This window comes from Emydura macquarii, unplaced genomic scaffold, assembly GCF_026122565.2.
Source record: "Emydura macquarii macquarii isolate MOO-44397 ecotype Brisbane River unplaced genomic scaffold, CSIRO-AGI_Emac_v2 contig_1348, whole genome shotgun sequence".
Classification (NCBI taxonomy): domain Eukaryota; kingdom Metazoa; phylum Chordata; order Testudines; family Chelidae; genus Emydura; species Emydura macquarii.
The window spans coordinates 2,991,566-3,006,793 of NW_027131485.1; the positions used below are offsets into that span (position 1 = coordinate 2,991,566).

The following is a 15,228-nucleotide window of genomic DNA, read 5'->3' on the forward strand; positions in this document are numbered from 1 at the left end:
TATCTCTGAAATGATCAGATGATGAGCTGGAAACATACTTTAAGCTTCAATACATTTCCTTCCCCCTCCAAACTCCCCCCACCCAGCACTGAAAGGTTTAGTACTGGCTGAAAGGTGAGTTTTTTCCTGGAACATAAATATAGGAATATAAATAAAGGAACCTTTTCTCTCCCGGTGTGGGGCCTTTTCAGAATCAAGTTCTGGCAATCCCTGGGTGAGATTCTGGGTGCTCTTGCATGATGCACAAGCAAGGGGAAAGAAGATGGTATAGAAAGCTCTGCCCTCCTGGCTCATCTGTGCAGGGTCCAGCCAGAATCTAGGTATTTGCACTCCCGGTACACAAGGGAGGGTAGAGATACAGCAACTCCAGCAACATGATACCTCCCCAGGGACCAGGACCAGCATATGCATGATGCACACAGGATCCAGCATGAGCTTCCCCAGTACCAGCCCTGCACCCTGTGAGGTTTCTAGTGCCATTGATTGTGCTCAGACCTACCCCTCTTCCCCATCCCTTGGGCATTCATGGAAGCTATAATCACCAGGAGTGCATTTACCCATTCTAGCAGCTGACCTTATAATGGCTAATCTATATAGTGCAGCCTTCCTAGTCACTTGAACAGCTACTGCCTTTCATCCCTGCTGTGGCTTCTTTTCATTTCACACCTGTGCCCCTTGCGGTATGTTATTCCTTATTCACCCACTACAGAATCAGTAAATGAAGGAACGATACCTTCAGGGAGCATTAATGAAAATATTCATTTCTTTGTTACCTGAGAGCTGCTCCAGCGGGAGTCATATGATTAAAGAAACTAGTTTAAAAACAACTTAAAAAAACTGGATTAGATACTTGATCTCCTATTATGTTCCCCTTAGCTGACAACTCAGTGAAAAAAGGGGGTCTGGATTACTCTGGGTAACATCAGAATTAGCAGGAGTGTTTTCTGACTGTTAGCTTTAGTGGTGTCATGAATGATTTTAATCAGATTTAAATGGTGGCAAACATCAAAGGCTTAAAGGATTTTAGCTTTATTGTTGAAGATTTACTTAGAAGCAATTTGGATTTTCAGTTGTGAGCCAGCAATGCAAATGTATTCATGATGACAATCACAGGACACTGAGTATCAGGAACTGACCTTGTGTTTCAATATAATACACATCCTTATAGGAAAGGTCCAGTGCTCTTTGTACTGAGCCAGGGGCTCAGACTTTTGTTAAGCTTTGGCTGATGTTTTTCTTTAGAGTCCCTGTATTTTGGCTCCATTTCACTGCATTGATTTCCAACAGATGAGCAGCTGATAAACTGCACATTTTTCATTCCAAAATGCTCTCTTGCTTAAGATACAGCACAGTAACATATGTAGTTTTGCAATGATCCATGTAGATAACGTTTTTTCTTCCTTACCACACACCTGGCTCCAGCCCCAAAGTTCTGATCTAAACCTGTCTCCACTCTTCCTTCTGACGCTATTAGTTCATGCCCCTTGAACTCCTGGTGGTCAGTGTTTGTGTTTGGTATATTACTCTGCATGAAAGAGCTGGGAACATGCTGTCTCTTGGGCCAATGTTGTTTGCTCTGTGATTCATCCAGAGAAAGGAGCATATCCAGACCAGCACATAGGTTCTGGAGAGGACAATGCCTGTGTTCATCATCTCTACCTCCACGTAGTCCTGACACTGCCTGCAAGCCTAGTCTCTCTAAAGGCTTGTCTACACTAACACGTATGCTGTCAGGGGTGTGTATAAGCACTTGTGTGGACAGCGGTATTTCGGCAGGAGACGCTCTCCTGCTGACCTAGCTACCACTGCTCGTTTAGGTGGTTTTATTATGTCAGGGGGAGAGCTCTTTCCCATCGACATAAGGCAGCTACACAAGTGCTTATGCCGGCAAAACTTATGTCACCCAGGGATGTGTTTTTTCAGACCCCTGATCGACAAAAGTTTTGACAGCATAAATGCTAGTGTAGACAAGGCCTAAGTGGCTGTGTGTTATGTTGTGGCAAAGGATACCTTGCACGACATCTATGTTAAGAAGTTTTTGTAAAATGTTTGCCTTAGCTCAATGGACAGATAGTGTGAGACAAAGAGAGAGTGACCGAGCCTTGAACTTGTAGTTTACAGGTTTGAGTCCAGCCATTACTGACTGAATGCTGTTGCCTTTTGACAGTTGTTCCATGATGTGTGTGTGCAGTGGATTGGTGTTCTCAGTGCAGCTACACATGCATTGATGATCCGCACGCACAAAGTACCAAGCGATGTTACTGGGCACCCGTGTTGACATTCTCAGCACAGGCACTGAGCATGAACAATGAATGAACATTTCATGTGTAGCGGGTGGGCCCTACAGAACCAGGCTGAGGTTCTTTGTCGCCATGATGTGGGGAAGCTCATTCCACCACCACCTGTTCAGTGGATAATGATGTATTGTCCATCTCCAAGGGTAAATGACACCTTTCCCTTCATTACATGCAGTGCTGTTGTAGCCATGTTGGTCCCAGAATATTAAAGAGACAAGGTGGATGAGGTAATATCTTTTAGCATCTTTTAGAAGTTGGTCCAATAAAAGAAATTACTTCACCCCCTTACTTTTCCATTCATCAACAACAAACCAATTCTTTTCTAAAATCTTGAGTCGGAAAACAGCCTCTGTGTGCACGCACGTGCTCTCGCTTCCCCCTTCCATTTTATATTTCAGCTAAAACCACAGGAGTGCTGCTCCAATACTGAGCTAAACATTAATAATGATGTTATGCTTTGGAAGGCCACTGAGATGTCCATAACATGGCATCTCAATCACCTTCCAAGACATTGCTTCCTGCCTGATTTAGCCATTCAAGTGCTAATTGCCTCTGATTAAGTCAATCAGTTGCAGAGTGAGTGGGTTAATTGGGTATTGTGGAAGCAATCAATCTAATCAGCGGCTTGGGTCCATAGCTGAGGCGCTACAATGCAGCAGGACAATAATTGGTTTATTATCTCCTGGAAGGCAGCAAAGACAGACTTGATGGCAATGGGATACTCTTTTCTGCTTAAAATGGCCTTCAGGAAAGATAATTTGCATATTAAGTGATTGTTAGGAAAGGACTGATTAGTTAAAAGATTGGAAATTCTTGCATTTGAAATACGTACAGGCATAAGAAACCAGTTAGTGCTAGTGCAAGGAGATCTGGGCCTTGGCAGCCAGTTAGGGTGTGAAGAACATGCATTCTGTCTCCAAGGAGACTGGTTGTTTTAAGCATTTGAACGATCCTGATGGGTCCCAGAATGACAGCATTAGAAATGGGAGATTCGTGGCTAGGCACAGAAAAGATACAACACACGTAGCAGCCATGCCTCCTGCTGGCCCGACTAGTGCGCCTCAATCTGATTTTTCAGGTATCGTTTCAGGGGGTGGCTCAATCTCTACGCTCGCTCTGTGTTTATATGTTTGCCTTTCTGATGAGACTCTCATTTAATACAGGCCACTGAGCAACCTCAGCTGGTAACAACTATCAGTTGCTACTGACTTGGTCCAGATATGGACCAGTGAGGTAGAGGCAAAAGCACTATATATCTCGTTAGCAAGTCCCTGAACCACTCACTCCCTGTTAATTGACATGGTGGTTGCTGACATCTCCAATAAAGTCTTTTCAACACACCAGTAAACATTTAACTGGGAGTAAGTGCATTTGTTCAAAGAAATGACGGTGCAATTATTTGCAGGGAAGCTGTGTAGCCTAAGCACCACTACAGGCAGGGAAGAAAGAGCTGAAGACATTCTGTAGTAGATGGAGAGTCCATTTAGGGCCTTATCATGCAAACCCTTGCTTAGATGTCTTCAGTTACAAAGGACTAATCGTCTCATTGACTTACACAGGGCTACCCCTGTGAGTCAGCATTGCAGGTTGGGCTAGTCAGGAAAAATGGAATTTCTGCTTCTTGGGAGATTCTGACAGTCAACATTTTGTTTTCATTCTGAATCAGAATGAAATTTCCCACAGTGTAAAATTCCAAAGAATTTCAGTTTGGAACCATTGAACCAGGGGAATAATAGACCAGTCAGACTAACTTTGGTATCTGGAGAGATGCTAGTGCAAATTATTAAACAATCAATTTGGAAGTACCTAGTGGATAATAGGGTGATAAGTAATAGCCAATGGATTTATTAAGAACAAATCATGCCAAACCAACCTAATTTCTTTCTTTGACAAGGGAAAGAGTAGACATGATTTATCTTGATTTTAGTAAAGCTTCTGACACAGTTCCATAGTATAGCTTGGAAGCTGGTCTCTCTCATCAATAGAAGTTGGTCCAATAAAAGATATTATCTCTCACACCTTGTCTCACAGTTCCATAGGACATTCCCATAAGCAAATTAGGGAAATGTGGTCTAGATGAAATTACTATAAGGTGGGTGCACAACTGGGTGAAAAACAGTACTCAAAGAGAAGTTATCAATGGCTTGCTGTCAAAGTGGGAGGATATGTCCAGTGCGGTCTCACTGGGCATTGTCCTAGGTCTGGTACTGGTCAATATTTTCATTAATGACTTGGATAATGGGGTAGAGAGTTTGCTTATAAAATTTGCAGATGACAAGCTGGGAGGAGTTGCAAGACTTTTGGAGGACAGGATTAGAATTCAAAATGACCTTGACAAATTGGAGAATAGGTCTGAAATCAACAATATGAAATTTAATATAGGCAAGGCAAAGTCCTTCATTTAGGAGGGAAAAATCACCTGCATAGCTATAAAATGGGACATAACTGGCTAGGTGGTAGTACTGCTGAAAAGGATCAGGGGGTTATAGTGGATTAAATATGAATCAACTATGTGATGCAGTTGCAAAAAAGGCTAATATCATTCTGGGGTGTATTAAACAGGAGTGTCAAATGTAAGATACAGGAGGTAATTGTCATGCTCTACTTGGCACTGGTGAAGCTTCAGCTGGAGTACTGCATCCAATTCTGGGCACCACACTTTAGGAAAGATGAGGACAAAATGGAGAGAGTCCAGAGCAGAGCAACAAAAATTATCGAAGGTGTGGAAAACCTGACTTGTGAGGAAATGGGCATGTTTAGTCTTGAGAAAAAAAGACAGAGCGGGGAAGCTGATAAGTCTTCAGATATGTTAAGGGCTGATATAAAGAAGAAAGTGATTAGTCGTTCTTCATATCCACTAAAGGTAGGACAAGAAGTAATCAGTTTAATCTGCAGCAAGGGAGATTTAGGTTCGATATTAGGAAAATATTTCTAACTCTAAAGATGATTAAGTACTAGAATAGGTTACCTAGGAGGTTGTGAGATGCCCATCATAGGAGGTTTCTAAGATGAGTTTAGCAAACAACTGCCAGAGATGATCTAGGGTTACTTGGTCCTGCCTCAGAATAGGGGGTTGGACTAGCTGATGTTTCAAGGTCCCTTCCCTTTCTATGTTTCTATGATCATGTCAAATTGTTTCCTGTAGATGTCAAAACATAAGATAATTATTAAATATAATAAAAGTAATGTTTAATGCAAAATAGAAGTCAACACAAATTATTCAAAATGATAAAATCAAATGAAATATTTTTTTACCTTATCATAACCTTTCATCTTGATACTACTAAAACAAAACAAGAAAGTCAAAACTATTCATTTTGACCTTTTCCCATGAAAAATTTCTTCAAAATCAGTGTGTTCCTGTGAAACATTTAGATTTCAGCAAAACTGCGTTTTCTGACAGAAAACTGTTCCATCAAAAAAGTTTAGTTTGCTTCCACCACAACCATAAATTCTTCCTAGTAAATAAAGGAACCGCAAGACTTCTGTTTGAATATGCATTCATTTTAATCACCAGCAGTGGAGAGTATGGCTTGTTAGCATCACATTATGCTTTGGAATGCAATCTTCCTCAACCACTCTGTACTACAAAGGCGGCGTGACATTTGGCAGTCATAGATGATGCCGGGAGTCAAGGCTTCTCCTGTAAGGTCAACTTCCTCACCTCATTGCAGCGTTTCTTAACCTCACAGCAACCCAGCACACAGTAGCACTACCCCGATAGGTACCTATCTGCCCTACTAACTTAATTAGTGTCTTATGTGTGAAGTAGACTACTGGGCTTCTGACACAGAAAGGTGGAAATATAAATCCTGTCATTTTAGCTGATTTATTTCCATTTAAAGCCTCCTATCTCAAAGTTTTTGACTAGGGGGCAAAGCTAGTCAGCTAGAGGAAAAAGAATCTGCTAGCCCCAGTGAAGAGATCCAGTCCAGGAGACTGATGGCTGTGATTGCTCTTGAACAATTCCCCTTCCCCTCACCTCCGTCCCCACACTTCTGAGCACTATGGTTTTTCTCAGTGAGTTGAGATGCATAGAGGAAAGGAAACAGTAAGGAAATGCATTTGAGGACCAGCTGGGGTTTGCACCAGTGATGGCTTGATTGCCGAGTTTGGTTTAAATAAATTGGGATGTTTCTCTTAAAGGTATCCCAGTGCTTATGTTTTCTCACTTGGGCTGGAAGTCTCACAAGAAAAAGATTTCTAGGATTTCTAGGTGACAGCCTTATTGAAAGTACCATCAGACTAGCCCTTCTCCTGGTATTTTACTGCTTCTGGTCCCAGTTGAAATCAGGAATTCAAGTGTCCCATCAAAATGAAAAGCAGAACTTGCCCAATTCTGAAGTTACACGGTTTCTACACTATTGATGTGACTAGAAGCACTCTTGATTTGCTCTGGTGTAAAGGAAATCAGAATCCATGTGTCTAATTTTTTGTTGGATGTCATAGTGCAGTTATCCTTTTTATCTGTACAGTTGCTCTTCCTTATTGGGCACAAACACCTAGAATAATAATGCTCAATACTTTACAAATTCCAAAAACCGTAAAAATATTAATCAGTCCTCACAACACCTTTCATAGGTAGCGAAGTACTAATATTCCCACTTTATATAGGGGGAGCTCAGGTTAAGTGACTCAACCAAGGCTATAGAGGAATTCAGAGGGGTGGACACCCTGGGCGTCCTGGCCAAAATTTTCCCACCCTTGCTACCATTGCTGTAGCTTCGATGGTGAGAGTGTTAGAGTAGACAGGACTCCCCAAAACAGCTGGCACTGTAAGTACTGTGTCATCTAACTCAGCATGGAGCGGCTTGTTATGACATGGTGCTTAAAACAGTATTTGCTGTCGGCTCTTTCTCTACACTGGCATTCCTATCATTGCCTCCTGGCATGGGGATTTTTTTTTTTTTTCCCCCCAAAATCCTAATGCAGGCAAAACCTGAGAGAGCTGAGGTTAGAGCATGGGGGTTCCTGACTCCCAAACTTGTGCTTGGTCCACTGTGCTGTGCTCCCTGTCGTAAACTGAAAGAATGAGGCAAACCATCGCCAAGACCAGGTGATCGTGCAACAGTGAGGTGATACAACAGCCTTTCACCAGCAACCAGGGAAGGAAAGGGTGTTGTTTCTGATTCTATCCCATGAACTATGGAAGCTAGTTTTCTTTCACCACTGGAGTTTTTTATGTCAAAGAGGAGACAATGTGAGACAGACAGTTTGTCAGGTTGCTCTCAAATGATCAGAAGATATATGATGGGGCAGCACTATATCTTCTGGCTGGCCATTTAATTCTCTGTGGTTTAAGGTTATATTCCATGCCATTTGTTGGTTAAGTCTATCATAACTGCATGATGCCTTTAAAAATGTTGCTAGTTCATGCCAGAACTGTCTACAAAAATAAGTGATGATTGATTTTCTTTTTTGGCAGGCATCTTAAGTGTTGCAGAGAACTCGATGACTGGAAGTAGCAATGGTGTTAGTAGCTGTGGGGTGTTGTTTCTAGAGATGCATCCATATCTCTTGACTCAGTGGTCTCCAGAAGGTGATCTTTCCTGGTGTAATGTTTCAATGCTAATGAATCAGTAGACGTCTCCACGGCGACGAAACAGCCCCACAGCCTGAGTCATCTAGCACGGGCCAGCTGCGGGCGTCTAGTTGCCGTGGAGACGTACATGGTCTTGTACGAGGGGGGTTCATTCTGGAGGGAGCCTCCAGGTGAATTGCAGAAAAATATCGCCCAGTTCTGTGTACCGGATCGCTTGGGATATAATACAAATATTATCACAGTGTACCGTGAAGCGATTAAAAAGGGGAGGTTGTCATTTTAAAAATCCCTATGGTAGGATGGCTGGGAGATTTGGGCTCTAAATCTGGCTCTGCCACTGACTCCATGTACAATTCTGGCAAGTCACCGAATCACTCGGTGCCTCAGTTTCCTCATATGTAAAATGCGGATAACACCAATCTCCCAGGGGCAAGTATGCGGCATTCACAATTCACAAATATGTGGTGCTTTGAGATCTGCTGAGGGAAGATACTGTAGAAGTGCAGAGTAGTTGTAGTAGTATTTTATTTATTCTTTAATAGCAAAACCAAGGATAAAGAACACGTTTTTGTGAATGAGGGAGTGGATTTACTAGAAAACAGCTGATGTGTCTGTAACCCAGGCCTGCTTGGTGTGGTGCTCTGCCCCCCTCTAGTGGCACCTAGACCAGTGGTTCCCAACCCATGGCCCGTGGGGGCTCCCCTCCCGCTGGCTGCATAGGGAGCCATTGTCTAAGGACCCAGGCGGAGCACGTTGCCATGGGGCTAAAAGACCCATACGGGCTCTTTGGTGCAGCCAAGGGGATGGGAGATCAGCGCTGCCCTCCCCCTGGCTGTAGCAGGGAGCACAGCAAAGCGCTTCACCTGGGTCCCTAGGCTGTAGAGTCCCTGCTGGAGCCAGGGGGAGGGGAGCACTGATCTCCTGTCCCCCTGGTTGCAGAAGGGAACTGCTGCCTAGGGACCCAGGTGGAGCACATGGGGCTACAGGACGGGTGGGATTTCCCTGCTGCAGCCAGGGGGAGGGGAGATAAGTGAGGAGGGAGGCAGCTTCCTCCCTGAACTCCTTCCGACTGGCTGCAGTGGGGGGAGGGGCTGCTGGCAGAGACTGGTGGCCCTTTAGGGTTGTAAAAATGATATCGGTGGCCCTCGAGCCGAAAAGGTTGGGAACAACTGACTTAGAACATCTGGAGATTGATGAGTTTGCTGCAGCTGTGGCTAAAAGCCAGATGGCTTTTAGCTGATGCAGTAGGGGCTCCAGAGGTCCCAGATTCGGTTCTACCCACTGACAGCCCAGGGTCTGTCAGCATTACATGTCCACTATCCAAGATACTATTCAAATATTTATAATTTTCCACTGAAATAAATATAATAAAACAAAACTCAGCCTAGGGCATCTTCACAGGCTATGAAAGAAGTGTGTGCTGAGTACAACATGGGGAGTCAGGTCAGGCTGAGCTCTGATCCGGGCAAATCACTTGGGCTCTCTGTGCCTCAATATTCCTATCTGTAAAATGGGAACAGTAATGCTTTCATATTTTTCTACCTCACCAACAAGGTGTGAGGATTGGTGGCTAATGTTTATGCAGCACACTGACAATCTGAAGTACTGCATAGAGGCTAAGCATTGTTCTTGTTCTGAGAAAATCAGCATTTAAAATCACAGTGATTCTTCTAAGCTCTTACGAAGGACAATGAAGCCTTGATACTACTTGAGCTTAAAAGGAGATCATTTTGGGACCTAGGCTGAGCAGATTTCACCCCAAAATTCAACAGCGGTAGTGCTAAGGGACAGCGCCATATTACCTCACAAGCATTGTGGGCGTATTGCCCAAGGAACTCCCGCTATTAACAGCCACCGAGCTTCTACCCGTGTTAATGACCTGCACATTGAGACTGTGTCCCCAAGTGGTTAGTGCCTGGTCCTGTGGGCAACTCCTGCACCTCACAGGATTGGGCCCCTCACAGGATTGGGCTCCTTGCCCACAGGATTGGGCACCTGGTCCTGTGGGCAACTCCTGCACCTCACAGGATCCTGCCCCTTCCTCTGCAGTCATGGAGAGGTGCCTGGCAGTGGAACTAGTGCCTGTTGGCTACCAGTATGGTGAGCAGTATATTGGGGGCCACACAAGAAGTGCGTACCTCCTGCATGGCACAGAGGCCCTGTGCGGGATGGTGGAGATGGACAGAGTCAGGGAAGAGGATCATCTTGTGTTGGAGGGGAGGTGATTTTGGGGCCTATGAGTCCTACCTCAGCCAGTGAGGTGCGATAACCTCCCCCAGACAGCTCTGCAGCCTGGTGGGACTTCCTCCCAAGGTGGTAGCAACAGGCATGGGAAGCTTGTGTGGGGTCAGGCTTGTAGGGAAGGAGGATTGTGAAGCCTCCATTGGTTGAGATAATCCTCATCTAGACCTCTAGATCTTTGTCTGAACCTGAATGCTTTCAGGCAACCCTGGCAACTCAAAGCCCAGCGGCCCCCAGGCAGTGCCCTGGCTCGTTTATCCTGGACCAAACACTTGCAATGCTGGCAACTCTGGACCAGCTCTGCATAGGGTCACGCAGAATTAAGCAAACTGGAGGTGAGCCCTCTACGCTTCGTTGGCTCTGATATTGGTTGCCATGTCGTCATGTGTCCTCCTTGCTCACTCTCTCCTGACAATATCCTCCCACCCAAATTCAGCCTCTGGCTAGCCCGTCATGCAGCTTCCCAGCCAGGTGATATTGTTTCCCAGGTACCCCATACTTCTGGGTGTTGAGGCTCCGGATCTGCCTCTCTAGTTTAAAGGGACAAATAGAAATTGCTTCTGATGTATTCTCCAATCTCCTCCATTAGCTCAGTGTTTGTATTTCCTTAAGGGAATCAATATTAAACGCTCTAAATATCTGCCCTTGATTAGTAAGCCACATGGCAAATCTTTGAGAACAAGCCGTATAACATTTGTTATTCAAGAGAGCAACCAACAGACACCAACCATCAGAACCAGTACATGTTTCTGCCTCATGTTAAACAAATATCGCACTTTCGTATCATGTCAATTAGACATCACCTGCCAACTGGCTGTCTTCTGTCAGCCCACTCGACGGAGGAACACATTATTCCCATGCAGTTCCATCACGTACCGAGTATGTAGCATTTTCACTGATGGATACAGACTTGGCAGGTAGATGTGTCTAAGCAGAAAGTCTTCAAAGCTTCAGTTCCTCATGGACTCAAGTGAATTAATTCATTCCATGGTGGTGATGAGAGTTCTTTGGCATGAATCAGTGTATTTCATGCTCAACTGGAGGTTCTCAGCTGTAGCAGTTGTTGGCCAGCTGCTGTACTAGCTAGCCACCTGTAGGCCAAAATTAGGCGTGGGATTTTTCAGTTTGCTTCTTCTCTTCTTTGACTATTCATCTTGCTACTGACTCCCATTTCTACTGCTTGTTGACATGCACCCAGAGCTCCACGGTGCCTGTTGGGCTCAGATTATTTTTTTTTTCTGTTAAAAAAGGAAAGAGGAAAAAAAAAAAGAAAGAAAAATGCCCCTGTAGTTTGAACTGGATTCGATGGGATAGATTCTCTGGGCCACTCCATCCTCTGAGGACAGGAGACCTGTATAGGTCATTGGAAAGGAGGGACTAATGGAGCAAAATAGTTTTGGTTCCAACTTGCAGTTCTGCAGAGAATGTTTGTGCTTTTTGATATTCATTCTTTGGAGTCATACACGTCTCAGCTACTCGTACTGGTGCAGTGGGTAGTCAGGGGTTTTGCCAGCATAGGAGAGAAGAGAGTTGGCAGGTAGAAGAATTTCACTGATCCCAGAATGAAAAGACAATAGCCCCAGTGGGGGGGGGGGGGGGTCTGGTCTGGTAACTGTAAAGGAAGTTGCGTTAACTAGTCCTGGTGATCTCATGGGAGCAGGCTGGCTGGAGGTGTGGAGTAACGGAGACAAATTTTGCTCTGATTTACATTATCGTAACTCTGGGATAACTCCATTGACCATTTACATCAGTGTAACTGAGATCAGCCCTGAGGAAACAAAGAGAAACTAATTTATCCTGGATTTAGTGTATGTGAACAAGGCCCCAAGTGGTGGCTGGTGGGCTGCACAGAGTCTGAGGAAATTGGATTTTGACTGTAAAATGTCAGCGAGGAGTGGCACATTGAGAGGTGGAGAGCAGCCCCTCAGAGACTTGGTCTGAGGGAGTAGCTGAGACCTACAGATTGGCTGGCACCGGGATAGCGAAGCCTTGGAGCAGATGCCTGGGGACTTGTGGCACTTGAAAGTATTTAGGTTTAACTAACCTCAGGTAATGGGGATTGTACGATGCTGTGTATGCGTAGGTACTGGCTCCAGGGATCCCTTACATACATGCCTCATAGTTCTGTGTGTGTGGTTGTGCACAATTTGTACTTATTTGAAATGCTAGGACTGTAAATAATGTATTATGGGATATCTCTAGAGGCTGGCGAAAATGCTTTTCCCTGCGTGGTAGCGCACATCTGTACCTACTGGCAGCCAAAGGGATTATCAGGAAGGATACGATGGGGCCCAGCATTTTAAAATGAAACTCGCTGCAGTATCTGACCCCTGCCGGGGGACAAGGAAAAGAAAGCACTGCCGACAGGCTGTAAATAGTTCCATCACTTACGTCGCATTATTGGCCCATTTACAAGCTTGCATTCCAGCAGTCTGATGTGTATTTTGGATTTATGATGTGCTGCAGAGTTAACAGTCAGAATTAGCACCAGCAGAGTTTTCACCATTGCGTTTATTTATGCCTGACATTGATGGCTTTGATTAACACTTCAGGGAAGGTGCATTTCAGCACTGGGGAGACCATTTGGCTTTTGCTTTCATAAATCCAGACGGGATAAATGCAGTTTGAAAAAGAAACTTGTGTGACACTGGTGTACAGACTATGAATATAGGCACATTTAGTGGGGTTGTTTGTATCTTTAGCAGTAGCATATACAATTCAATTATCTTGCTGCAACCTCACATCCATACAGAACCTTGTTATGCAGCTCATCCCTAGAAAGCTAATAGCACTTCCCCTCCCCCGCTCTATTTATTTATTTGGTCTGTGGTTTTTATACATTTGACCTGCGGGCAGACATTTACAATAACAGTCACTGGTCAAAATTTCGGAAATGCACATCGAGGGTGGAGTTTCTGTAAATTGCTGTTTCATAATGTGCATACAAATGATAGACTGCCTGCGGATAGCATAGCTACTTTGCATATAAAGAAAGGGCTTAGTTACTTAGTTACAAGTTAAAAAGCATTTAATTTTTTTTTTGCTTTGCAATCTTAGCTACTGAGATTCAAGAATAGAAACTAAATGGAACAAAGAAGAGAAATCCAAGAGAGAGGGGATTCTCAATGGGAATATCTTTATAATTAAGATCTCAAATAAACTGAAGGAGAGCATCAAACAACTCAGTCAATATGTACAGTGATTGTGTAAGAGACTGCTTGTAATAAAGAAAACCAAAAAAAAAGTTGCAAAGTAAGGACAATGCTTAAAAATATCACTTGGCTGGATAAGCTGCACATTCTGGCTGTTGTGCTACTGGAGAAGAACATGCAGTGTTTAGTTGCTATTGTGTTTGCTATCTGGAAATTTTGAGGCGGGATAAAAATCAGCCTTTTTTTGATTTGTTTTAAAAATAATCTTAGAAAACAAAAGCTTTGGGCTAATTAAGTGCTGGTGAAAGCAGTGTGGGGAAACCGAACAGATGCAATATGGTTAGTAGCAGTGAAAGCTGTTGCTTTTTCATGCTGGTCCCTGCTGTATTCCACTGAGGGTTATGTGCATGCTTCCCTGTGGATCTCAGAGCTGGATGGAACAGGCCAAATCGGGAGAAGGTAGCTGAGTGTCCCATGGCTCAGTCAGGTGCTGATCCAAAGTCCACCAAAGTCTGTGGAAAGGCTTATAAGTGATTCCCCCCCACCCCTTTTAAAAAGATATTTGGAAATACTCTGACGGGCTTTGGATATGTCCTGTCTGAGGAGACAGACAACAAAAGCAGTCAGCTATGTTCTTGTGGTTTTCTGTGTTATCAGCAACTATCCACTGGGAACTGGGTTTTATTTTTTCCCTGTGATTCCTCAGTAACATCAACCCTTGGGACCAGCTCCTGCTTACCTCAGTTATGCTCCAAAGGTGCTACTTGCGCAAGCAAAATGAGCAGCATTCATGGGGGGAGACATTCTGGTGAGGTTTGTGCATTGGGAACCAATGAAAGGACACTGCAGAGCTCTTAAAGCTTCCCCAGTGTCTCTCATTGCCATGTATGGTGCAAATCCCACCCTGCCTGTCAAATCATGGTATCAAGGAATGGTGACCGTTGAAGCACAAGCTACAAAAGAAAGAGCAAGAAAGCACAGCGAGGAAGGCAAGTCTGAGGGGAATGGTGGTTCCATGGCCTGTCTACTTCGTGTCTTGTAAAATGTTCGTTTTTTCAGCTTTTCACTTTAAAAAAAAAACCAACCCAAACTTTTCACCCATGATCGTCTCTTATTTCTTTCTTTCGCAGGGTACAGAGAAGGCCTTCTTTGGAAGAGAGGACGGGACAATGGGCAGTTCTTAAGCAGAAAATTTGTGTTATCGGAACGGGAAGGCGCACTGAAGTATTTCAACAAAAATGATGCAAGTATCTGGGCACAGGCACCAGAGGTTTTGTTCACTTGGGTTTCTCTTGGATCAAACAATCCCCATGGTGCCATTTTGTCATAAGGAGTCACTAACTCTTCAAAGACATCAAGTTGTTTCTTCCTCCACTGCTCTAGGAACAAAAAGCCCAAGGCCCAGATTTATAAGGCATTGCTGGGCTCAGCATTGTGGTGCCTAACTGATTTAGAAGGAGATTTAGGAGCCTAAATCCCATCAACTCTCAATGGGAGTTTGGCTCCTAAATTCCTAAATGCCCTTTTAGAATAATATTTAGGCTCTTCATTTGGTTAGTCCATTGCAACACTGAGCATAGCAACAACTAAATCTCTTCACAAACCTGGGCCCACGTGTGTGGAGTAGTGCAGGTACCTAATCCCATCATCTTTGTCTTCGGAGAGCAAGAAGTTTCTCTCGGCTCTAGCTCTGCAGTGCCAGATCATAAGGCTCCCCCAATCCTCTCAACATCAGTTCTGTGTTTGCGGCCACACTGTGGTGGAAGCAATACCACACCACGGATCAAAGGCTGCCTGCCTTCTGTGGTGTTTGGGTAGCAGAAGGAATTGAAGGCCTACGGCAGCTGCAGTCCCTGGTCTGTAAACTCCAAGGGCACAGAGGGGTAGGCAGTGGAGAGTTCCCCTCTGGATTCTGAATGCTCCCTTAAAGAACGTGACAAACAGTCATAAAGGAAAATGCAGCTGGTTTTTTATATTTCAGTGTCAAGCTAGGAAG

At 44.3% G+C, this 15,228-nt stretch overlaps 1 protein-coding gene across 1 annotated transcript in view; it reads left to right on the plus strand.

The window, feature by feature from the left end:
* Positions 1–15,228, plus strand: part of ADAP1 (ArfGAP with dual PH domains 1) — a 117,411-nt gene that overhangs the window by 73,172 nt on the left and 29,011 nt on the right. The window contains exon 6 of the mRNA XM_067550897.1: positions 14,363–14,475. Within this exon, the coding sequence (XP_067406998.1) occupies positions 14,363–14,475 (113 nt within the window). The remainder of the gene's footprint in view (positions 1–14,362; positions 14,476–15,228) is intronic.